The 27,628-nt window shown below is 34.7% G+C and overlaps 1 protein-coding gene across 1 annotated transcript in view; it reads left to right on the top strand.

Moving 5' to 3' along the window:
- Window positions 1–27,628, top strand: part of LOC145679813 (glycine receptor subunit alpha-2-like) — a 640,671-nt gene that overhangs the window by 541,558 nt on the left and 71,485 nt on the right. The window contains exon 5 of the mRNA XM_081750341.1: window positions 26,312–26,446. Within this exon, the coding sequence (XP_081606467.1) occupies window positions 26,312–26,446 (135 nt within the window). The remainder of the gene's footprint in view (window positions 1–26,311; window positions 26,447–27,628) is intronic.

Genomic DNA, 27,628 nt, shown 5'->3' with positions numbered 1-27,628 from the left:
GTTGCGGTGTCGCAGTGACCATTTTTGTCCACCTGCGATCATTGTCTCTCATATGCTTCAAATAATTATACTTATTGTTCTACCTAACTGCACGGCAAATAGTCGCAAATGGTAGGGCAGCGAACTGTCGCTCGTGTAAACCTCTCTAATACCACATTTTAGTTGAACAGCCCAGCTATATCTTGTGATTAATATAATTTGTTTCATATCTTCACTCTTCAATAAAACTGATACATGTATCCATAGATTAGTACTATTCTCGTTCATGTAAACGTTCACTGTTTAATCTATATCAGTAGAGTATTGCATAATATACCTATATAGTTGTCGTATTGGAAGAACTGTCTCGTCTCGTGTTCACCTCCTGGGCAACCCTATATATCTTTATCACTAAATGTAAGTTTGTGAGGGTGAACACCTAGATAGCAACCTGTGATTATTGTACTTAATAAGAAAAATGAGGGACCATATTTTTATATAGATTCCATAACTGCCATCCATAAGCAAATTGATGTTAATAACGTCAAATGTGGAGTGCAAACTCTGCTCTTCGTGAGGAGCCAGTTTCAGCTCCCGTAGGTCTCTGTGAGTCGGCACATTCATGACTCTTGATACTTTTTCGTCTTTTCCTGGCTTGCCTCAATTCGATCAATCGCTTTCCATTTCAAAGATCGTTCTGAATGGCGTCTTTGAACAATGACGTCGTCAAGCGAGCACCACTTGCACGAAACAATACAACTAACGTACCTTTCACAAATACCTTCCAGTTGAGTTGTATTGGTTTGATGCTTGCTACGCAAATGAAGAGTTACTTTGGTCATATTACACCCTCAGTGTTGACCTACCCATTCTGCATTAATCATCATGTATATTTTGTTTTGTTCGTCCCGAGTTACACCTTTTCAGTCTTTGTGCCTGTTAAAAAACGCATATTAAAATTTTGTTCCTTTAACTTTAAAAACGTGTGCAATGTACCTTTATTTCACTTCTTAATATTTTATATGCCTATGCTCATTGATTTCCTCGTTGTTTTATTTTCTACTGTAATAGAATCTTTTTCGTCCTCAGTAGTTTCTGCATTAGCATTTCCGAACATTTTCCTCCTGTCTTTTGCAGAGCCGTAGCTAGAAATTTCGGCGCCCGGGGCGAAGTAGAATTCGGCGCCCTCTACACGCAAATTACCAATCATATTATATATATATATATATATATATATATATATATATATATATATATATATATATATATATATATATATATATATATATATATATATATATGAAAAGTAGCTTTTGTTGTTATGCTAAACTGAAGTTTTTATTAATCTTCTTGGAAGACTAATACGCAACAACCAAAAACGATCATTATGTATCCTTTTTCAAATAAGAGCTGTTTTCAAGAGTCTCATTTTGGACTTTTTGTTAAACTTGACAAAACTACCTTTGGTTGTATACAGATTCACCAGGAGAACAGTTCTCGAAAATTACTACTAGATACAACGTTTCATACTATCGATAAGAAATGAAATTTCAATACATTAAAAATTATGTGCTTTTAAATTGTTCGAAATGGGTGACAGTATTAATTTCCAGTAATAATTGTAAAATTTTAAATTTTATTCTGTATGTGACCACATCAATAGCATTTTAATTTCGATCTTTTTACGGTAAGAAATATTTTGTGAAATGTAATGGCAATTCAGAAGAATCCTTCTTTGTGAATTTCTAAATATTGATCGATGAAGGTGAAGAATATGTTCAATGTTTGTACTTAAAATCCAAAATATACTTTGGCTACTACATATGTCTGAAATTATAGTAATTACATAATTTCTTAATGAATGAAAGTTCCAAATTTAAGGTACTTATTATTAATTAAGACATTAAAATACACTAACACGTACATATATAAAGAGTGTGTGTACTTATGTTTTTTTATGTATGTAGATAAATAAAAACATCACACAACTAGACACGTATGCACAAAATAATATGATGGCGATACAAAAACTTCATGGAAAAATGACCCCAATAAATTCCTCCAAATGTCAATGGAATTTAATATGTCAATGGAATTTAAAAGTAAATCATTGGTAGTGATTAGTGTCTGAAAATTTCGAACTTCATTGGGCTAAGTTCTGATCTCTTAAATCCCTATTCTACAACTGCTTGAAGTTCGAAAATGTTATTGTTCCCCTCGTTTACCTTTATTTTTAATATTCCTGTGCAAACAGCAGCTTGAATGTGTCTCTTCACTCTTTTCACTTTCATACCTTCATTCTCACCGTCGCACACTGGGGCCAAACCAGGCAATTCTTAACAAAAACTCGAAAAATGAAGTAAAAGATTGACTCGATATAATTTGTTATAATGAAACCTTAATAGTGTACACATAAGATAGTGTGCAGGAAAAGAAGTGATAGCAGTTTACAATGAACTCATGGGACGTGTAAATTTGGTTATCCGCCGAAGCCGGAGAGGCGCTGCTTAGTGACAGAAGATAGGAAATTGATTTTGAATGCGACTATTTCTACATTGCGTGTAGATATTCAGTGGCTGGTCAACATGGTGACACGACCGACATGTATGTATCGTTTTGTATATTTAGAATGTTGATGTAATGTGTAGTCAATAATCATATTTGGAATGATGCTAATATCATTATCATATTCCTATGATAATCCCCTACTTAATATCATATTTGGGAAATGCTGTGGTACTTAAAGCATATAAACTATGGTCAAAAAATAGAATGGCATTTTAGTAGAAAATATGGCATAATATGTCTGTCATTTTTAATATGTTGTAGGGGAAACATTGTTCTTACTGTATGCAAAGAGAAGACCTGCACATATTTGATCTTTTGGGAAATATAGAGCATGAAAATGTTTGCGGAAAACGGCATTCAGGATGCAATGCTGCCTTTGAATTGAGTTGGGACGAATGTGAGAAAAAGTGTTAGGTTATTAGACGTTTGTTCCCCATGCACGCAGTGACAAAGTTGAGTATAAGTCGATTCTGGGAATTTTGCCCCCAGGACCCGACATCTAGTCATACTTCTCTGGCGTTCACCAACAGAACTAAACTCTAGTCAAACATATTTGATTAATGGTAGCGACATTTTGAAACGCCAATGCTTGCTAAACAATCTATGGACCATAAGGTAGAATCATATTAAAATGGTATTGATCAATTCAGTATTGTGTTTTTTGTGATGCGTGCACAGAAGTGACATTGGAATCAACTGTAATGAGCCTCCGCCTGCTCCAGCTCTGAGTGTTCCAATCAAGCCCTGAAATGAGCTCACGTAATGGACGATGCAATATATAAAACAATCTGAACAGGTTACTGATGCTTGTAAATCATAATATGTTTCATATATCTGATACCAAGAACTTGGGATGAGATAATTTTTATATTGAAGCATCCTTGCATCTTCATTGTCGTAACGAATCCTCCACAACTTTGAAATAATTTTGAGAAGCAAGAACTTTTCTTCAATTTTATTACTCTTCAGTTGTAAAATAAATAAGTAAACTTTTCCCTTAATGCGTAAGAATGTAAGCCAATCGTAAATTGATAAATCAAAGCATATTGCCCACGCGGTTGTTTATGCCAATCATATAATCTGTTATATAAATTAGGCGCGAATATAAGGAATATTTCCTTTTATGATGTAAAACTCTATGTTTTTGATGAAATAATGTCGAAATAACATTATTGTAGCCACTGCACACACAGAACTAATTGGTTTTCTTTCAATTTTCTGCTTCATGTTGCTAATACTTATTTTTGCCAAGAATTCAGTGCTTTGGCCCCACTGTGCGTCTTGATTAATCCGAATGGGTAGAAAAAACGTTTTGAACTGAACAAACTCATTACTGTCAAAACGCCGAGCACGAGTTTGTTCGTTTCTGATTTTGAAAATGCTCCTGCGTACAGTATAACTCAGTACTCGGCACCTTGTATACCACATATCATTAAGAAATCATCTATAATAACTCTTTAAGTAATAAGTAAAAACTTGTGACTTATTTAAACTCTTGGATTGCGAGCGAAGCGAGCAAGAAAATTTTTAAAAAATCTACGTATTTCATTGATAACCGATAGCAATATTTATCTAATAGGGCGCCAATACTTTCTGGGGGCGACTAATCTTTTATTCATGTCCAACACCACTTTTTCTTTCTCCTTTCTTGTTCGGCGCCCCCTTGCTATCAGCGCCCGGGGCGGGCGCCCCGCTGGCCCCCCCTTAGCTACGGCTCTGGTCTTTTGTACCTGTGCTATTTCACTTTCTCAAGGGTTGGCAAATAAGTACGGCTTATTTTCATGTAAAAAACCTTTATATTCCGTGAATCGATATTTAATTCGTTCTGTACAAAATTTCCCTCGTCTTTCAGTTTTGTGGATACTTAGTATAAGATAAAATACCTGCTAAAATGTTAGTACTTTCTATAGGAGCACTTCATTATAAACAAAAAAAAATTTTTCTAAACAAGTTCTACATTAGATAATGTTCCATGTCATTCCTTCTTTGCCATTTAAAAATAATAGAGCATATTTCAAGGTAGGAGCCTTGAAAATATTCTACTAGCAGTACTGATCAAGAGTGTGAACTCACACATTTAATTCCGAGGAAATAAGAATCCTTTGGTAGGGTGGAATATATTCTCTAATTGAAATGATTAAAATTTACCCATGGGAATGGTTTCCGGCGGGAGAAATTTTCTCTTGTTCCTCTCTTGTCAGCAGATGTTCATTTAATTTCTACTTCATCACATATTTGAAACATTAAGTTGATGTAATAGTTATAAAATTAATGAAGAGTTTAACGGGTTAAAATAAAAAAAATATGTAAAGAAAAAGTAATTGATTAAAATAAAAACGAATGTTTGAAGAAAAAAGCAATTAGCTTGAAAATTAGAATTACTTGACCAATTAAAATTAAAATTGGCAATATTCAGCATTATGCAATGAGAATTCTCTTGATTAGTAGAAGTTAACATGAAATAGAATGGATAAAATTAGGAACATAGCAAAAATTGATTCTTGTGAAAAATTACGGTTTTAAAAATCTAATTTTTTTTTTGTTAAAAATCTTAAAGTTGAGGAAAATATCAAAAAAATTATGTATTTTTCTAAATTTAAGTTTTGTGTAGCTGTTATAGTTCTTCAAGAAACATTTTTTAAATTCGCTGTTGATATATATAATTTGTGTAAATATGTTTGTATGTATATATAAATAGTGATAAGTGTATATCATGTCAAAGTCTGTGATCTCATTGTTAGAATGTCCGTGAGTCCATAGCCTAGATTTCAAAGCAATTTAAAGTCATTTTTGGGTAAATAGTGCTGTACTGTATTATCGCACTTCTGTAGCAGAACTTCTCACGAAGTTTATGAAATAAGTCGCAAAAAAGTTTCTGCAGAATATCCTTTCTACAGAATTTTTAAGAAAAAAAAACTATTAATTGTTTAGTCGATTACGAATTAAGAATTAAGAATTAAAAATTTAACCCTTAATTTAATCGTTAGTTTTTATCTGATTATTTACAAACCTGATGATAATCTTAGGTTGAAAGTATTGTGCCCGTACTGTGCTATGTGGAGAAAAATAAACGGAGTACTCTTCATACAATATGGGTTGAAATACTGTATACTTACACTACATATATCTACACTTTATTCTTCATTATTATATTTATCCTTTTCTCATATTACATTCTTTTAAAACTTAAAAAAAAATCCTTTTCCTATTATTTTTAAACTGTCCAACTAGATACACAGACTTTCCAAATTCGATCTCGTTTCTTTACATTGATCTTATCCCGATTTAAATGATTCTTATGTCCCAATTTTGAAAGTAGCTTTCAACCTCACTTTAGATATTTTCATATTTGTACAAAATATTTCCTTGATGTAGCATTGTCATAACTGCTTATTACGATTGTAAGATGTAGATTTCTCCTAAACTACTTTTACTATAATTACATGTTGTATTACCTAGAGGTAGAGAGAGCTCATTTCTGGTACTAGGAGTTCGTGGTTCGATTCCATCCGATGTAAGTTCATGATAGACGAAATCATGTTTGTGGATTTTCTCTGGATTCTTCCGTTTCCTAACACATGTTCAACCTAGCAAGTCTTTCACTATCATTATCCCATCTCCTTTACATCAGCGTATAATAGTATCATATAAAATTAAAATTATTATTTCTCTTTCAACAATAATAGTAGTAATCGTCTCAGACGTAATATTTCGAACCTTGGGAAAATAATCTTTAATATTTCTTTCATTCGCATTTCAACAAAACTCAAGCTTTTTACAATGCTTTTTACTAGATTACTTTTCTATTTGTTTGTTAGACTTAAATTTTATAACTTAAATTTCACTCATTCCCATACTAACTGGAGCTCTGAAAAATTGTACAGATAAATAAACCTGATAACATACAATATTTCCACATACTTCTCGCTGTACTTTATTGTTTAAATGTAAAAGTAATTATGTTATTACAAAACTCGTTACATTGTGTATATTGGTAGGACTATTGGTAAATTAACCTGTGCTTCAGCAGATGGTACAGTAATTCTGTGCTGGTTCGAAATTTTTAAGTGCCGCCTCTAAAGAAAAGTCAGGAACTATTGCCCTTCCACAATACGATTTTAAAAAAGTGTGATTTCGTCAAATCATTAGATCTTAAAACATATAACCAGGGATTATTAATTAATATAATGGAAAAAGTCCTTAGAACTACCCATAAGACGCGATAAATTTTTAAAATGTGTTCAAGCGCATTGGAACTCGAACATATTGACCTAAGAGTAGAACTTCTCCCATTATAACCAGACGAGTGATTAACAGAGTGAGGGTGTGCGTCAGTCGTAAATAAGCCAAGTAGAAGGTCAATCAAAAGAGGTATAATTTTTCTAATCGGAATTGGCTTCAGTTTTATTGTAACACAAAATAAATGTTGTAAATACGTGTATATGTTTGGCTAGCAATGTTTCACAAGAACTTTTCTGGTGAGGTGTTTCAGATCTACTATTTCGTATTGGATAATTAAGTGATTGTGGAGTACAATGAATTGAAAGGTAAATTATAAATATTACACGTTACATAATTGGTTTATTAATTTATTCATCTAATTTTTCATGTACGCGTTTACTTTACTCATTTACTGTATATAGTGCTCGATATGTTATTCTTTGATCTGAACAATTTCAAAAGAGTGCAATGTATTATTAGACTGATTGTTAACTTTTTATCAATACTAATAAGCAGTGGCGTATTTATGGGGGGCTTCCGGGCTTAAGACCCCCTTCCGAAATCACTATAGTAAAGTATATGAAATATCTTGCAGAATTTTCACCTTTTCAGGCAAAGCCCCCCCCCCCCCGACAGTTAGCAAAGCCCCTCCCGAAACAAAATCGTAAATACGCCACTGGTAATAAGGATGGTGTGTCGAGCCTATGGTGTACTATTTTATATGAATCTGGGGATGCGTTAGTTGATCTAGTGTAAATTGGATTATTACATAATGAAAAAACTTCAACTACTTTGAAATGATTAGAATTTAGCAAGGGAATTCCACTTAATTTGACAATTTTAACATGCATATAAGTACACTAATGCATAATTTAGTATAGCTCTTTTAATTTAGCGCTTTCTAGAAGAAGAGTAAAATATTTAGAATTGTCGACGGCTTTTAGTAAACTTTTCGACCTATTTTGAAATATCCGATACGTTTGCTTTCTTTGAAACCGCAAGATATTATTAGTAGAAAATATCCAACAACCCTTCTACGTATATTACTGTTTTTAGTACAGTAAATGAAACTCAAATTTAAATGAAAAAAGGAACAAATTAGTAACAAGCTGAAAATTGGTACATATGTTGGGAATGATGTTCTAAACAACATACTAAAAGTTCCCTGAAATCCCAGGTGACCTTCGCCGCCGTATTGAAAAATGGCCGCTGGAAGTGTCAAATGAACAATGGCCAGATAAAAATAGCAATATCTTCGCTACGGTTGAACATAAAGAGATAAACTTAGTGTCGTTTTATAGAACGTAGATAACACAATATTTTTTAAAAAAAAGAGAAACAATTTTTCATAAAACGCATACTTTTAGAAATATTTAGCTCTGAATTCTAAAATTCCGAAAACTACCGTCAAACGGATTTAAGATTTTATTTAACTTAGGAAGTAATTACTAACAAGTTAAAATTTGACATAGATGTTGATAAAGATTATTTAAATGACATACTAAAATCCCACAACTTCTTCGTTCGCCATATTGAAAAATGTCCAAATGTCCGAAGTAATTGAAAGATAATATTTTGTTAAATGAAATACAAAATCTGGACCGGGCTAAATATTTGAGAAACTGTAAATGCAGTCAATCCGAAGTCAATTGGAATCAATAGTGGTGCAAAGGGGAAAACATTATAACTTGTTTAAGGCTGTCCTCCGTTATCTTGGTGACCGGCATCTTGGAATCAACTTGTTTATTTTAAATAGCAACATGGTCATGTAACATTTAAACAACATCCTCGTTCGAAGAGAAACCCAATGGTAAGATTATTTTTCCAGAACCTGTAACAGTTTTGAAGTTGTGAATAGATTTAGGATATGTTATATGTGAAATGTACTGTGCGAAGTTTCGAATTGAAGGATAAAGATAAAATAAAGAAAACAAGCTTTGTAACATTCACATTACTTACTCTTTAATAACCAGGAAAAGAGACCTAACACACATGAGACAATTACAATCACATGATATGTTCAGCATGCCCACCGTTCTGTTCTATGCATATCATTAACCGTGAGACGCAGTGTTTGTGCACACTGCGAACCATAGTTGGTGATATTTATTCACATACAGCAATGATTCTCCTTTTCAGGTAGCCAATGTCAATACACTGGTAGACAATAGCTTTAAAGTGCCCTCAAAGATAGAAACTCAATAGAGTTAGGTCGGGGGACCTTGCTGGCCACTCAACTGGTCCATGCCGACCTATCCACCAACCGGGAAAGTGTTAATTGAGCCATCGATTACATTACGACCATAATGCGGTGGTGCCCCATCTTGTTGACAATATTGATGAAATCACCCTTCCTCTTCCAAGAAAATTGGAATAAAGTGTTTTCAAGCATATCTCAATATTCTGCAGATCCCAGCTCCCATCAATGAAAGTAGGTCCAATAAGTTTTCGCCCCATATTCCAAAGCACAGCATTACCTTGTCTGTATCTTGCATCTATGATGCATCTATCCAATTAAGATTTGTATTAGCCAAGTACCGGACATTTTGGTTATTAATCTCTTCTGTTACACAATAATTTGCCTCATCACTAGAAACAATGTTATGAGGAAACACTGGGTCACGAGGTATCTGGGCCAACGCCTACTCACAAAATTCCATTGGTCTAGCTAAATCATCCTCTGCAGTTTTTATTTCAATTTTAATTTTTAAGGGTGAATTTTTCCCTTTTTAATATTCTTTAAATACTTTTGACACGAATATTATGTTCACTTGATAGATGTCGCACACTCTTCGCAGGACTTTTCACCAATACACCCAACACAGCTGCTGATGTGTCTGGATCACTTGCATTTCGTAGTTGTCCTGATCGAGGTAAATCATCAAGATTTCCCTTTGCAATGAATTTGCGGATTAGTTTTCGTACAGTACTGTCTGTCACCGGCTGGCGATTAGGATGTCGCTTCTTGAAGACGGATTTTATTGATGAACTGCATCTTTAACCAAAAGGAAAATTTCGATTCTTTCCTCTCGAGTTAGCATCCTTCTAGCCTAAATCCATTCACAACTTCAAAACCGCAGCAAATTAAAAAAAAAAAAAAGAGCTTTACCGTAGGTCTTTTCGGTATTGGGCAAAATGTTCGGTACAGGCCTAATACAAATCTTAATTAGATGGATGCATCAAAGATGCAAGGTGCAGGTAAGGTAGTGGTGTAGTGTAGAATATGGGGCGAAAAAAAAATTGGACCTGTTTTCATTGATGAGATCTATTGAACCTATTTTCATTCATGGGACATTGAACGCTGCACAATATTGAGATATGCTTGAAAACCTTTATGCCACTTTTGTTAGAAGAGGAAAGGTGATTTCATCAATATTGGCAACAAGATGGGTCACCACCGCATTATAGTCGTAATTAGTGTTGTAAAAAACGTTTTTTATGTGAACTTTTTTTCAATAAAAAACCGTTCTTTTTCATGTTTTTTTCAAATGTCTGTTTTTTTTTCTGGCAACTATTATTTATGGATTTATGCTGCAGATTATTGAAATAATCAACAGAACTTGAGTCGAAGCCCTCGTAACTTACAAATCGTTTGTTTCTTTGTACCTATACGAGCAAAATTGTGTCATTATTCCTTTCGGCCTCAGGTCATTTTTGGCGTTTTCCTACATTTCCAGTTAGTGACTTATTGCTCAAAAACTATTCATTCGATTGATATGGCTAAGGCCTTGTTTTTTAGAAAATGGATGTGGCTATTTTTTGGTGTAAGTTGTATTGCAGTGTTGCCAACGGGTGGAAAATTATTGAGGGAAATGTAGGGGAAAAATTTACAAAAATTCCCTAACCGAATTTCAAAATTTTTTGTATCTAGCACCACTACTGCTATATGGGTTCAAGTCACCTAAACAAATCTTTGGTATGCTGGCAAGGTACAGTGAAATTCTGAAGTCGCTGGCTTCCATTCAAAGAGGGAAAGAAAAAATCCTGTCATACACATGAAATTTTGACACTTTTCACGCCTCAGAAGCAAAAATCAAATATGCCGGGGCTACAGCTTCTATAATCATCCTATTGAAACTTTTATTCTGCGTTCTGTAGGACAAAGAGGAAGATTTCAGGTAGTGGTACGTTTGTTTCAATGTAGCCAGTAAGAGGGTGATAATAGAGGGGAAAAGGGAAATTTTCCGAATTTTTCACCTAATAGCGGGAATTAATTGTTTTGGCTGAAAACGCTGCCATCAGACAGACGAAAACTATCTGAAAATAAACTGTAGTACTCCAAGAATATATCCTACAAGTATCATGGCGATATATAACAAAGTAAGCATGAAATTTTAAAAAATCTCATTCTACCTCAGAAATTCACCATTTTCTTACCATTTCCAGAACATGGTTTATTATAAACCTCAACTGTATTTCCCCTAATTATTCTAGTGAAACTTTTTATGGTACGCTGTGTAGGCTAAGGATGAGGCTGTTAGACCCTAGTACGTTTGTTCGAATGTAGCCAACAAGAAGGAAATAACGGAAATAAAAAAGGAATTTTTTTCCAAAATTTGTCCCTAAAATCTGGAATTAAAATTTTCTGTAGCTGGAAACACTATTATAAGACACACACAAACTATCTTAAAATAAGCTTAGGTATCCTTCTAATATATCCTACAAGTATTGTGACGATATCTAATAAAGTAAGCATATCCATAAAAAATATCTCATTCTACCTTTTAAAAAAATCAGTTATCTTTCCAAATAGAGAACAAGGTCTACTGTAAACCTCAACTGTACTTCCCCTAATTATCCTATTGAAACTTTCTATAGTGCGTTGTGTAGAGCAAAGACGAGACGAACAGATCTGGAATCTGGAATTAAAATTTTCTGTAGCTGGTAACACTGCTACCAGACAGACGCAAACTATCTTAAATTAAACATTGGTACACCACTAATATATCCTACAAGTATTATGGCAATATTTAAGGAACAAAGCTTCTTATTACCAAAAATATATTACGGTAAACAGAAAAGTAAGGAAAACTAGAAAAATCAAGGGTTAGAACCTAAATACGAATTTTACGTGCGCCCCCTAATTACCCCATTGTAACGATCTATACTTGCGTTTGTTAAGTAAGGACAAATGTTCGATTGGCGTAAGTTGACTTGCACTCGGACGGATCGGTACGGATTTATAAACAAAAATTTCTAATTTTTCCCCAAATATAGGAGAATTTTAATTGTCCTAATTGGCAACACTGCGCGCAGGCCCGTCCAATTGATGTCAACAGTTAGGTATCCATCCGAGGTATCTGCCTGACAAGTCTTAAGGATGTCTTTCTACAACGAAGGAAGCTACAGGGGAAAAATAAGTAAAGGAAATTCGAAATTAGAAAATTCTCGAATTTTTGACTGGGGTGAAATTATAGAAGGAAATTCGACACCAGAAGAAAAAGAAATTAATATGATAAACTATAGTCCAACCATATTTTGCAAGAATAATATCCCGATATCTTAATTAGTGTCCACACAGGAGCGGATTAAACAAGTGACACACCCGTGCGGGCCACTTTGGCCACCTGGGCCACCGAGTATGCATTTGATTACATTTTATTGACTACTAACCCGTGTTGTTGTTGTAGTTATAGTCTCGACTAATAATAATATCGTTGTAAACAATAACTTTATAAGGAAAATTTTCTCTCCTTTTTACATCTTAGTTCCAACGCTGTTGGTGAGAAATGCAGGGTGTTTCAAAATAAATTTTGAGGTTTTAAATCTTCGTAGTACTTATTACGTACAATTATAAGCAATGCATTAAGTAAAAGAACACCTCAAACAGTCTTTGCTACAAGTATTCAATGTGAGATTCATTCTTCACACACGGCACACATCTATCGATAGGCGAGAAAGGCCCATAAACTTTCCGCCATATGGCACAAAACACATTCAATTTGGGGGAGTCTCGTTTCAACTCTACCATCTCCTGAGGATTTGCTGACGGCCAGATGCAAACATTATGAGTGTTCACATTAGCTCTTAGGTGAAACGTCGATTTATCACTGAAGACGACATGATCCAGAAAATCTTCATTGTTATGCAGGAATATTTCACTTGCGAAATTGGCACGTAAACCATAGTCTGTAGGCTTTAGACCTGTAGCAACTGCAAACGATAAAGACGTAGTTGCAAGCGTCTCCTTAATATTCTTCACACAGACGGTTGCAATATACAGATTCAGTCTTTATTAAAACACAAAAAGCTTTCTGCTCTCTAGTCTCCATCTTTACTACTTGCTCTTTCTAACGGCAGACAGAAGAAACAATGCATTTACATGCGTGCGTACAAAACTATTTCAATTGCTCTTTCATTTGATATAATATTTATAATTGTAAGTTAATTGTAATAGATACTACAAAGTTTCAAAACCCTACTATTAATTTTGAAACACCCTGCATTACTTCAAATTGAGTCATCCTATATTCATGTCTTTTATATATTTATATACATATCATCAGGGCCGGTCCTAGTCAATTTGTCGCCTCGTGCAATGGCATAATTTGCCGCCTCCCTTTTCTCCAGAAAGAACAAATCTTAAAAGTCATGATTTTAAGTATGCTACTCCAGCATGAACAACAAAGGTGAGGGTAAGTGCAGTCGCACTCAGAAAGGCTTAAATACAAGGATAAATCAAAAAGTAAGGTGAAATTGCCTGTCAAACCCATAGTATTGTGTGTAGCTAATTAATTATTTTCCGGCTTGTACAACATTCTATGTCCACCCGTCTGGTGCTGAGAGCAACTCAAAGATGGCGAAACGACTGGAACATTACACCAAGGAGGAAGTGCGCGGTGTCATTCGTTTTTTCTGGGCCAAGGGAACAAAACTATGTGATATTCATCGAGAATTGGTGCAGGTCTACGGTGTTATGTCGCTGAAACAAGTGTACGTGTGGTGTAACGCATTTGCAAGTGGTAGGAGTACTGTCACAGATGATGGCAGAAGTGGCAGACCATCAACGTCCATCACCGACATGAATGTGGCTGTCGTCGATGCCATGATTCTTGAAGACAGAAGAGTGCGGTTGCAGGACATTGCCAATGAATTGAATATCTCTTATGGTTCCGTAAGCGGTATCGTCCATGACCAACTGGGCTTCACAAAAGTGTGTGCGCGCTGGGTACCCAAGCTTCTGAGTAACGAACACAAAAACCAGTGAATGGGCATTTCCCTGAGCCACCTCACACGTTATGCCGACGAAGGAAATTCATTCCTTCATCGCATTATAACGGGCGATGAAACTCCGATACCTCTATGGACATCTGAATCCAAACGTCAGAGCATGACATGGAAACATCCATCGTCACCATAGGCCAAGAAATGCAAGACAATAGCATCTGCCCAGAAAACAATGGCTACTGTCTTTTGGGACCGTCTCGGTGTTATTCATGTTGAATTTCTGGAAAAGGGTACGACCATTAATGCAGACTCCTACTGCCAAACCGTCGACAGGCTGAAAGCAGCCATACGGCAGAAACGGCGGGGGGCACTCCGAGAGGGCGTGTTGTTACTGCATGATAACGCACGTCCACATACAGCCGAACGGACCCGTACACATCTCCGCGGGTTCAAGTGTCAAATTCTTGATCACCCTCCGTATAGCCCTGATTTAGCCCCGTCGGATTACCATTTGTTCGGCCCCCTGAAGCAACATCTCCGTGGGCAGCGTTTCCAGACACTGACAGAGGCACAACATGCTACACGTACCTGGTTAGGAAATCTGGAACAACATTTCTTTGAACAGGGCATGGATGATTTGGTGCCACGTTGGAATAAATGTTTAGACAACTACGGTTCCTTCTTCGAATAATAGTGTGATACCATACTTCAAACATAGTAAAGCTTCATTGACGTATCTCTGTACGCTTTTCTGTAAATCAACAATTCACCTTACTTTTTGATTCACCCTTGTACTTATTAAAAATGCAATCCCGTTGTGTCTTTTTTCTTTAAATATTAATCTATTATGTTAGTGAAAGATAAAGCAAACAACACACCTGCAGAGGAAAGATGGTAATCCTTTTTATAGAATACACTATCGAGCTTCAATCTCAATGTATCAGTTTGCAATTCCAGTCCAGCAACTAGCTCTTTTATCTTTATTTCTTGATTGTTCTTCTACATCTTCTAACATTAAAAAAAAAAAACTTGTTTCTATCTTCAATGATAAGGAACTTGTTTCTGACAAAAACAAGACTAAGTTTCATATCAAAACTGTGATAACTTACTAAATGGAACAGATATTCACTACTATTCGAGAATTGAATTCTTGCATTTGACAACAATCAAGCAATTTGTGCTCGGATTTATTGGACCTTTTGCCTTAGCATTGTCCATATGGCCTTAAACTAATGCAACCTAAACATAATTTATGAATGTAGTATTCAAATGGAAGGTCTGCTTAGTAAATGTAACCACCATCATCACGGAGTCTGTTTCCAAAAAGAAATATTAATTTAAATAATATACATATGACAGATTTTGCCAGACCATCCAAGCTTGCCGCTCCACGCAAATGCACGTGTTACATATATGGTAGAGCCGGCTCTACATATCATATATATCTAGTCGACAAATTATTCATATATGACATTTAGAAAAATACCATTAGGCAAATTAGTATTAGTTTTTACCTTTAGACAAGTTATTGGAATTTTATACTATTCGTGACATTATTTTCGTACTTATTAAAGGCCTGCTTTCACGAAAAAACAAAATTTCATTTCTACTTTTATTTCTTAGTTGATATTGATGAAAACTGCTGAAACCCGAATTGTTAATAGCTATGGTATTCATGTAAATTGTAAAATATTTGTAGCGTATCAGTATCTAGCGTTTAATTTATGTTGCATTTTACGGTGCTTACACCTATATTTACGGTGATAAAAATATTTCATACTTAAATAGACGTAAGATGCATTACAAATGACTATTTGTAAAAAAAAAAAAAAAAAAAAAAAACGAAATTTAGAAAAAAAACGAGAGGCAATGTTTTCTTCTAAAAAAAAAGCGTACATTTTTTAAAAAATACGAACCGTTTTTTTTTTCTATTTACAACACTAGTCGTAATGTAATTGATGGTTCAATAAACACTTTCCTCGTTGGTGGATAGGTCAGCATGGACCAATTAGGAGTGGCCAGCAAGGTCCCCCGACCTAACTCTATTGAGTTTCTATCTTTGGGGGCACTTTAAAGCTATTGTCTACCAGTGTATTGACATTGGCTACCTGAAAAGGAGAATCATTGCTGTATGTGAATAAATATCACCAACTATGGTTCGCAGTGTGCACAAACACTGCGTCTCACAGTTAAGGATATGCATAGAACAGAACGGTGGGCATGCTGAACATATCATGTGATTGTAATTGTCTCATGTGTGTTAGGTCTCTTTTCCTGGTTATTAAAGAGTAAGTAATGTGAATGTTACAAAGCTTGTTTTCTTTATTTTATCTTTATCCTTCAATTCGAAACTTCGCACAGTACATTTCACATATAACATATCCTAAATCTATTCACAACTTCAAAACTGTTACAAGTTCTGGAAAAATAATCTTACCATTGGGTTTCTCTTCGAACGAGGATGTTGTTTAAATGTTACATGACCATGTTGCTATTTAAAATAAACAAGTTGATTCCAAGATGCCGGTCACCAAGATAACGGAGGACAACCTTAAACAAGTTATAATGTTTTCCCCTTTGCACCACTATTGATTCCAATTGACTTCGGATCGACTGCATTTACAGTTTCTCAAATATTTAGCCCGGTCCAGATTTTGTATTTCATTTAACAAAATATTATCTTTCAATTACTTCGGACATTTGGACATTTTTCAATATGGCGAACGAAGAAGTTGTGAGATTTTAGTATGTCATTTAAATAATCTTTATCAACATCTATGTCAAATTTTAATTTGTTAATAATTACTTCCTAAGTTCCGTTTGACGGTAGTTTTCGGAATTTTAGAATTCAGAGCTAAATATTTCTAAAAGTATGCGTTTTATGAAAAATTGTTTCTCTTTTTTAAAAAAATATTGTGTTATCTACGTTCTATAAAACGACACTAAGTTTATCTCTTTATGTTCAACCGTAGCGAAGATATTGCTATTTTTATCTGGCCATTGTTCATTTGACACTTCCAGCGTCCATTTTTCGATACGGCGGCGAAAGTCACCTGGGATTTCAGGGGACTTTTAGTATGTTGTTTAGAACATCATTCCCAACATATGTACCAATTTTCAGCTTGTTACTAATTTGTTCCTTACTTTTTGCTAATTTGATTGCACTGTTTCTGGGTTTTAACATTTATTCAGGAATTTGTAGAAAGTTTCTTACAACTCTGCATGTGTCCAATATTCACGCTCTTCTCTGTCTTTGATTTCTTTTCTCCAGTTAAAATTATTTCAAATGTTCTTTTCGTCGTTATGTGGATCACACCGGTATCCGATATTATTATCGGCACTAATTTCATAATGTTGGTCTTCCATTGTTCTTTTATGTTTGGACTTTTTGTTTCTTTTTTTCTCTATATGTTTTCTGCAGGTTTATTGTGGTTGGTATTACTGTGTCTATTAACTGTAATTCTTCTTTCTTTTCGCTTAATACTATGCTATCTAGTCTCTTATGGTGTAGGCAATACTACTTTACTGGTTGATATTGTTTTGTCCCAGTAGAGTTTGTACGTTTGTTATGGCTTCCGGTTGGTACTTATAATTAGACCTCGGAATTTTATGCAAGAAAAACTTACGTTTTAGGCGCCTAAAATAGGCCCTCAAAATACGAAAATAGGCTCTGAAAATGAAAAAATAGGCTCTGAAAATGAAAAAATAGGCTCTAAAATGTCAACTGTAAATTTCTCAAACATCTTTATTTGTGTCTTTCAACAATATATATATACATATCACAATAGTAAGATTTTATTCATAGTTCACGGAACAGTAAATTACCAAAAGTATTTCCAAGTTTTCTACAGTCAATCTGTGGTTTTTGTCTATTAAAATTATTTTCCCTGCAGAGAATGATCTCAACTGAAATTGATGTTACAGGTGCATATTTGAATTTGCTTGATTTGATAAAAGTACTTCTTGCCGAAGCATCTTGTTCTCTCCCGTCAAGACTCTCGCCGTGCGATCCAATACGTCAAATCCTCGTTTTTCTCAATCATGATTTCCCATTTACACTTCACTTTATTTCCAGTTTTTCCCATAGCACTTTGAAGTTTTCCTTCTGCTTTCTTGACCACTGTCACTTGCACTGGCGCAAATCCCGGGAGGATGAGGGGTCATGTCGCCTTTAATCTTGGAACTGGAGGAGACTGTCACCCCAATAATCCAATTTGAAATGTGTTTTTTGGGGAAAAAAATGTCATGAGTTGTGTCTGATTGCCACAAAGGAAAGTGAGATGAAGTTGATGTCCCTCCAGAATAAGTCTCAAATCTGCCTGCCTCCTAATGTTGAAGACAACTCTGCTCCCTGATCCTCCAGAGGATTGTTTTTCAACTTCACAAATATTTTGAGCATCGCTTAACACAAAAAAGAAGAAGAAGAAAGAAAGAAAGAAAAAAGAAAAGAAAAGAAAAAAGAAAAGAAAACAGTCTTACTTGCCCCCCCCTCCCCCCCAATGTTGAAGACAAATTTGCGCCGCTGGTCACCTGCACAATATGTGTTCTTTCCTTACCTTTCAATTTGGCAATTGTTACAAAAAAAGTGAAAAATTTGTTTTTATGTACACAAGATCTCTACTACGGCGACCTTCACAAGCTCCTTCAAAGCTTTGAGACACACACTACTTCTCTCACCAGGAAGTTCCTTATCAGTCTTGGCAAGTAACGTTTTCTAGTAACGCGTTACAAATTTTTAAGTGATGTACCTAGTTTGCGTTACTTTTTTCGTGTTACATTTCGGATGAGTAACAACAATATATATATATATATATATATATATATATATATATATATATATATATATATATATATATATATATATATATATATATATATATATATTTTTTTTTTTTTTTTTTTTTTTTTTGAAACAAATGTTTCTTTTCTGTACGTGAATTTCTCAGATTGGAGCAATTGAGCATGAACGATGTAGGTGACCGACAGTCAGTAACCGGCACACAAAGAAACAAATAAGATCATAGTGTAACTTGCTGTTTTCGAAAGATGTGGACAGCCTCAGTAAAATCACGTGTACTGATTGCAAGCACCTGGAACATTTTGTCGTAGATTTTGACAGCTCCAAATCAATACATTCAGTGAGTGAATTACGAGTGCAATGATACCGGTAGTTTATTTTACTTTGATTGGTGTTGTTTTTATAAAGATGGAGAACGAAAATGTTTTATCGTTCGAACATTTGAAAGAATACTTTTTCTTAAAAGTTGAAGATGATGGTGGACAGGATTTATAAGTAAAGTGGTGTCCCGGCGAGAAATATTTATCAACAACTAGGATGCCATAATTAACGATATACAGTACGGGGTTAATACGAATAAACTGTGTTCTGATGATCAGGCTACTTCATTACTAGAAAATAGTTTGTTGATGGTATGTAATATTGGAGTTCTTTCAGATTAGTTTGCGTATCTTAGAGTCCCGTAGATTATAGAGTTTGGAACAACTAGCTTTAAAAAGCATGTATCGATTTTAGAGCTACTGGCAAGTTTTGATTCACCCCCAGTTCATGTGTTCTCATTTTATTAGTTGTAATATAATCTTTCTCTATATTCTGTATTTTTAATTTTACATAACAACATTATTATTATTATATAATTAGTTTAAAAGAATAATAATAAGCAACCATTTTTTCTAACGCATACTTATGGGCATTAGTTAAGCTAAAACTCGACTCGAATTCAAGTCGAGTTTTGAGTCGAGTCAAAGGTAATATTCTCGAGTCGAGTTTCGAGCCGATTCACTATTTTTGGCGTGAGTTTCGAGTCGAGTCGAGTTTGATAAATGGCTTGCTCGTTTTAACTCGTTTTGAAATCATGGCCTGATTAAACTGGAAAGCGAAAGCCTTGGGAAATATAAGCTAAGCAGTAATATGGAATACTTTTAGTGTTGCTCACAAAAGGGCACACTGCTCGCATCTCGTCTCGTCTCGATAGCGAGATTCCAAGAGATTTTTTATAACAAGTTCCGTTCGTCTCGGCTTAACTGAGCCGATGGCTCGAGCCGGCTCGCTTGGAGTGAACTATCGGCTCGAGCTGGCTTGGTTGGGATGAGCCATCTACTCGGTTCGGCTCAACTGAGCCGAGGGCTCTAGTCGACTTGGTTGGATGAACTGTTGGCTCCGTGGCTCGGCTCACTTCTCGGTTCGGGTCGATAGTGAATGAGCTGTGAGTCGAGCTGCTCGAGTCGTTGACAATTCTAAAAACGGGCCGAGTAGTTTTGAAGATATTTGACCAGTGGCCTATAACTTTTAACAATGTTTGGCTCGACCCGAATACTTAACCTAGACCCTCAACCCAAATTCAGAAGCTCGTGAACAATGTCCTTGATTCCTAGATTTCACGACTACCGAGGTTGACAATCAACTACTTTATTTAGTATTTAAATACAAACCGCCTATCTTTCATATTTATACAGAATGTTATTATAATTAATAATAATAATATAAGTTTTTGTAGTAGTAGTAGTATCATTGATAATATATTACCTATGTAAAATACTTGAAGAGAGCACTCGAAACTACACACCGGATTTGGCTCGACTCGACTCGAAACTCGACCCGAATTCGAGTCGACTTGGAAAAAATTTTTCGAGCCGAGTTCTCGGGTGGAGCTCAAAGATGTCTGTTTCTAGTTGAATCGAGTTTCAAAGAAAACTCGCTCGTGCGCATCCCTACGAGTAATGTAGTATGGCATTTTAGTCAATGGTACATTATATTGCAAAAATAATAATAATAATAATAATAATAATAATAATAATAATAATAATAATAATAATAATAATAGTAAAGTAACAGTTACTTTTTGGGGCAAGTAACGCGTTACATTTTAAGAGAAAGTAAAGTAACTTGTAACGCGTTACATTTTTACAAGTAGCTTACCCAACAATGTTCCTTGTCAGCATAGTACAGAGCTACCTCAATCCATGTTCCCCAGCTTGTTAAGAAGGCAAACATAGGCGTTAACATCTCTTTTAGGACATTTTAGGTTACTAAAACATTGTTTCAATAAGCCTAAATTTTCAAAATTCTTAAAGATCCAAAGTTTTATTACCATACTGTAAAAGGAAAAAAATAGGTATTTGCCCTAAAATCCGAAGTCTACTTATAATACAGTACTTTTGATACTTTTTTCTGTTTCTTTGCTATTTCTGGATGTATGATTTTTGCCACTTTGTTTTGTCTTTCTTTGTATTCAGTTTATGTCATCATTGCGCATCCACTTGCAATGCGTTGCATTGTTTCTGAATATATTTGAGATCTGCATTTGTCATTTTGTGTTGTTCTATATTACTTATGTCTTATTTTTTCATCCATTTAAACGTCTTATCTCTACATACATGTTCTTAGTTGACTTGTTCCGGGAATCGTCCATGCACTGGTTTTCCCTTCCATTGCTTCCCTATATCCTTTGTTGTTTGTAATGCTTATCTCATATTGCTTTCTATTCCTCTGTCTGCTTTGACGAAGTTGTGTATATTTGGGGTGAGATGCTACTATTTGTCTGTGGAGTTTTGAATATCTTTGCTTTTCGTTGGAGTTTCTTCATATTTGGATTTGTCTGTAATGTAAATTTCAGATATTGATTAGTCCTCATTCTCCTTCTTTTGTTAGTGATTAGACTTTCTTCAGTCGTTCGTGGGTGTAATATTGTCTTCTCTGTCAATATTTAATCTGGTTTTCCTTTCAAGCTTTGCTAGTTCATTCTGTACATTTTATTCCTTCGAATTTGTATCTTAGAACCGGTACTGCAAATGTATAATTAACTTTGCTTAAGTTTACTGTTGAGGTTTGTTTCACATTAAACCTCTGTAATTTTGTGTTATTTGTCCTTTTGCGTTCCATTCTTCTAGATTGTTTGAAATTTAGATACCTATATATTTCCTTCGGTTTCCATTGTCTCTTTTGTAACTTATATTATTTGTTTCCCTAGATTAACCTGCGCTGGTTTACGTTTCTCTATTCCAAATTTTATCCTTCTACCTGTCGAGAATATTTCGGTAATCTTTAGAAGGTTCCTCAATTTGTTATCTGTATTCGCCTAGTTTCATATTATCCATATATCTGTATATTAGGAACGTTCTTTTAAGTTACTTTTTTCCCCTCTCTCTCTCTCTCTCTTTCTTTCTTTCTTCAACTTTATGTTAAATCAATACTACGTCTTGTTCAGTAATTCTGACAGTGGGTTGATTCCTAAGCAGAGTAACAACATGCCTAAATAACCTCATTGAAATATTCCTCTCCTAATTTGTATATCTTCTTTCTCTAGTTATGTCTGGTTATATTACTATTATTATCATTATTATTATTATTATTATTATTATTATTATTATTATTATTATTATTATTATTATTATTAGGTTACTGAGGGTATGTCGCACAACATATGAACTCACAACTTACTTAATTCCTGTAAACTCGGCCGAGAGAGACGATATGGTAGGATCTAACATTCAATAACATCCCGAAAATGTTCAATCAATTAAGATTGGGTGAATTTGGAGGCCATTGTAGCACTTGAAATCCACCACCATAGTCACTGAGTCCCTGCACTACATCGTTGGTCTTGTGACAGGAAATATTATCCTGTCAAAAGATGCGACTGGAAGGAGGTTGACATGAGTGGATGTACATGATCAGAAATGGATTGTCGCTAGCTAGGAACCATTACGGTGCCCTCCATATATACAACTGGACCTATGGATGACCATGTTAAAGTTCCCCAAATCATAAGGAAACCACAGTATCCTGTCGTCGTCCTATTGTGTACATCTCGAGCAGCTGTTTCCCTGGAAGACAACAGATTCTGATCCGACCATCTATGTGATGAAAGTAGTATCGTGAATTCTCTTATTATGCAACAATTCCTCGGCGCTTCAGTCACGATAGGCACGTTCCCATTCCAGTCGTAATTGATGATGTTCTGAGAACGCGTATGGGACGTCGACTGCGGAGATTCATATCTAATAGTACAGTGAATTTTGTTATCAGAAATATTCGTGCTTTGTCCACTGCTAAAGTATGTTGTTAATTGTTCTACACTTTGAATCATATCCTGTTTTGCCAATCTTAATAGTCTATGACGTCCGACATTTTTATTTAGATCTCCCCATGTCTTGTCGTTTGTGCTGGTTTAACTTCCTTTCCCTACTTTTGGAAGACACTAACCATAGAAGCACGCGAACACCCGAGAAGTTGGTCTATTTCCCAAAATCTCGTTCATAGCTGTCTGGTCATCACAATCTGGAACCTATCAAACAATGATATGTTGCCGACCCTTATCATTCTACGCACGAACACCACATTGATTGATTCGTGTCGTCATCTGTCGAGCTGTTCTGGTGTGCAACATGTTTAAAAATTAGAAGTGGTCATAATGTTCTTGAGTATATATATATATATATAGCGATGCGTATTGCAAGCAAGCAGTTGATATTGAAATAAACAGTCGTTACTTTATTGTTGTTATTATTATTATTATTATACAATTTATCATTATCTTAATTTCAAAACCACGGTAGTGTAGTCGAACTAACCTATGTCAGGCTTCGTGCTGCGTAGGTAAGAACTTATTTCCTATTTACCTCGTTTCAAAGCGGCTGAGGGGTTTACTCGACCTCTGTAAAATGGTTGATCAATTGATTGAGGAAGGAGAGACAGAAGGGGAAGTCAACTCTCTAAAATGCATTGCTATACAATTCATTTTTTAAATAAACAATTATTTCATATATTAAAGCATTTCATATGCCCGGCTTTTCATTTTATTTACATCTTACTGGCATTTACTTCAGTCCTTTATCCTCTATCTTCTCTCGCTTTTTTCTGTTTTCTATCTTTCTCTGTCTTATTCTCGTTCAGTTGATTTTCCCCGAACCTTGTGAAACATTATAATGTGCAGAACTTTTGGTTCCTAAGCTGTACGTAAAATAAAAATCAAATGAAAGCAATCTTACGACCCTGGGTATTTTACTTTTATATAGCGTGGAACACAATCGATGGCGTATGGGCAAGGCGAACGAAACAAAGTCTGTGACGCAACGTTGCCGTGTGGTAAAAGGGTTTAGCTAAGTAGACGCACTAGAACGAGAGCAGGTGATAGATACTAATTTTTCTTGGCAACACGGCAGCCCTCTTATTTGCTCACATTGTTTAAAGCGAATTCAGAGCGCCATCTTCAAGCAACATAAAGGCTGTCCTGTAGTGTAGTTTCCTTTGGAAATGATGTCGCGCTTTTCTACTTTTTGGTATATTATTTCAAACCATATCGAGCTTTCCCGTTTTCGTACTTAATCATTCATATTTTCTTATTTTATTAATACTTAAGAAAATAAGAAAAATAAATAAAGAGATAAAGGAGGAAAATAAGAAATGTAAGGGAAAAAATACCGACACCTACATTACATACAGTATAATGTATGATATTTGGTTTCCTTTTCTTGCGTGAATTAATTTTTCTCCTTTATGGGCTTCCTAGAACAATTCTTTGCTGAAACTGTGCGTTATGTTGTTATATAGATTCAATTCAAGAACACGTACACACAGCAACACTAACATTAGTACTAACATTGACGTACGTTTCCTTCATTTGATTTTACCAGTTGGAGTTTCACACTAGCAGAATGAAATTTGTTTTCTTTTTCCTTTTATCTAGAAAGAAGATCGTGTTCGTTTTTTGTATTCCTTTCTTTCTCTCTCTCGTTCTCCATCGTTATAGTATAGGCAAATACATTCTCCTCTGCTCTCTTTTTCTAAAGATTTTGGTTACCTTTTCACATAACTTGTAACTAATACAATGTGTGTCATTATTAGGATAAATGAAATTATAGTAGACACATCCCTCTACCTAGCAGTGCATATTTCTTTAAACATTGCATAAATCAATAAATATATAAACCTATTACAGTAGAATGAAATAGTTCAAATCAACTGCATCAGATTGGCATCCAACGACAAAATTGTTAACGCCAAAAACATAATTGTAAAAATGTGTTTTCCTCAATTTTCTCAGAAATTCCGTCTGTGTTTACCTTCAAGCATCATACATTTTGTTACGCTTGATATGACCCACCGATTTATATCTTTGGACGCTCTTATAGATAAACTAAAATTAGAGTTTAAGTTAATTATAAGTTTTTAGAAATTAGAGATTTGTTTGTTGCACTATCCTTGTTTATGCGCATACTCCCAATCACTCATTCTTTTTTGAATAGCATTCTTTTTTGACCACCTATCACAAGTTGATTTGTGTTTTTTGCATAGTCGTTTTTATGGCATACGTCCGAACGCGAAGAAAAATATAAAATATAATTCTATTGTAGTATCAAAGGTCTCTTGGATCTTAATTGAGAAAAAATAAAAATGAATTTTGGGAAGAAGGAATAAATATATAACTCTAGCTCGAAATGTCTCTTGTGCTTAGTTACATGTTCATCTTTGTATTCTTTCGTCCAATCTTATAAAGTGACGTCACCTACGTTTTCCTTTAAGATTCGAAGTTCTTTCGCGTAGGTAATCGTCGTTCACAGCTTCACTTTGTAGGCACTTCACCAAATAATGCGCACTAGGATTTGACTTACCCTTAATGACTATGGTTCCATTCGTCAGAAAAGCGGTATTCGGTCTATGTTGTTGAGGTAAGCAATTTCATATAAGGATGGTTATAAAAGGTTTACATAACCACTATTCTACAAAATCAATGATTCCTCAGATGTAGGTGGGTCTGATGGCATTTCTAAGATTGTGTTACCTCTCAGCTCTACGCCGAGAAGTGTTGAATCTACGAGTAAAATACTTGCAGAACTATCAGCTAAGCTGGTGAAGTTCTGGTTTCTCTATCACCATTGCTTTTATGTCAACGCCTGTCTGCTTCTTGTTCTCTCCGTGTGATTTGCTGAGAATAGGAACAATATACTGTGACGTCACAGAATAGGTAGTGAAAATAACTAGAGTATACAATTTATTGGCAAACTTTCCGTTTACATACACATGTCTTAGCTTTTCTTGTAACTCTATTTATTGTCTTTTGTTTCAATAGAAGATAACAATACAGGGCTACGATTATTTAATACAATGTCGGAACACATATAATGATCCACCTTTTCTTCCCAATAACGATTATAAACTATTTCCTAAACGATTATAATGAACTATTGTTTTATTCGGTAACATTATATCACACTGTTGCATCATTTTGCTGTGAAATTTTTTTTTTTTTTTTTTTTTTTAAGATATGTCAAGGTACTAACATACTATATTTGTGGTCAATGCATAAATAAATAAGACAAAACTGTAAAACGTAATTATTGAATTTTATTTTTGCAGTTTCGAAAACCATAGAAGAGTTACGTTTGGAATGGAAGACGGAGAATCCAGTGATAATGGGTAAAGGACTTCGAATGCCACAGTTTGAAATAACAGAAATTATAGATTCGGATTGTCAAGAATCTTTTCAAATAGGTACGTAATCCTTATTTTCCAATATACCAGGCTGCGTAAAAAGTGTGAAATACCATTCGAACGTTTTGTTTTAAAAATTAAGATATTAATCATGCTATTTCATTTTTTCATTAAGATTTTAGTTAAAATGTATAATTAAAAACTTATGTTTTTTAATTCACGAATACTTCAAACATTTTTTCACACAACAAACGGAAGCCCTGTGGTAGAAGATTCACTTTTGATGCAAGTGGAACCATGTTCTATGTTAAATCATATGAGTTTCTGGTAAACAGCATCATGTTCGTGAGTTTCCTTTGCATTCACCATTACTGTCCACACTCTCATTCCACAAATTATTTCACACTCATTTCATAGGCATTCACTTGCATTAACCATGTGTCTCTGATACCAAAGTCTCTGAAGCAGATTTCCCCAATTTGCACATGAGCTACATGTTTTCCGCGTTTCTCGAACTGTGACATTGCGCCAATGATCACCACACCCAGGGTTGCCAATCGTCCCGTTTCTGTCGGGACTGTACCGATTTCTGACTTATTTGTCCCGCGTCCCGACCGGACACTCGTCGGGACGCATATTGTCCCGATTTATCGATTTTCAAAGTTAATTAATATTTTACTGGACCTTTTTTCAAAGAAATAACTTATTCTTTAACCCGCATAGTTTTATGTATAGAATCAATTTAACAAATTTGTGTTTTAATTTGACTAATTGAAAAAAAGTTAGCAGCTCGTCTTTAATTTATACTTATTCTCTAATTGTTATAACATTCAGCCGATTATGATGGTAGTATATTCCATGCAGCGCTAAATTATTGTTTTCGAAACCTCTACATATAATAAAAGCGACTGCTAGCGAAGTGACAGTAACACTAGCGCTCACTTCAGCGGGTGGCCGCCACGCTAACTATAACTCATTTGTTTGTGATAAAAACCAAACATTCTATATAGTTTTCTTTTTAAACATTGCTTATGCTAAATAAATTACATTTGTTTTGGTTTGAATTTGTTGTTTGATGATAGCCAAAGAATAAGACTTGATTTTAGTACAAAATACTTTTTGTCAGTAATTCCTTAACAAAGTTTTGCATTCATTTGTGATTAAAAGATCTATATAAATAGTTTTTTTTTCTCTAAACTTTGTTTATATTAAATAAATTGCAGTTGTTTTGGTTTGAATTTG

This window comes from Thermobia domestica, chromosome 2 (assembly GCF_964235325.1).
Source record: "Thermobia domestica chromosome 2, izTheDome1.hap1.1, whole genome shotgun sequence".
NCBI lineage: Eukaryota > Metazoa > Arthropoda > Insecta > Zygentoma > Lepismatidae > Thermobia > Thermobia domestica.
This window is presented reverse-complemented; position numbering and strand designations above follow the sequence as displayed.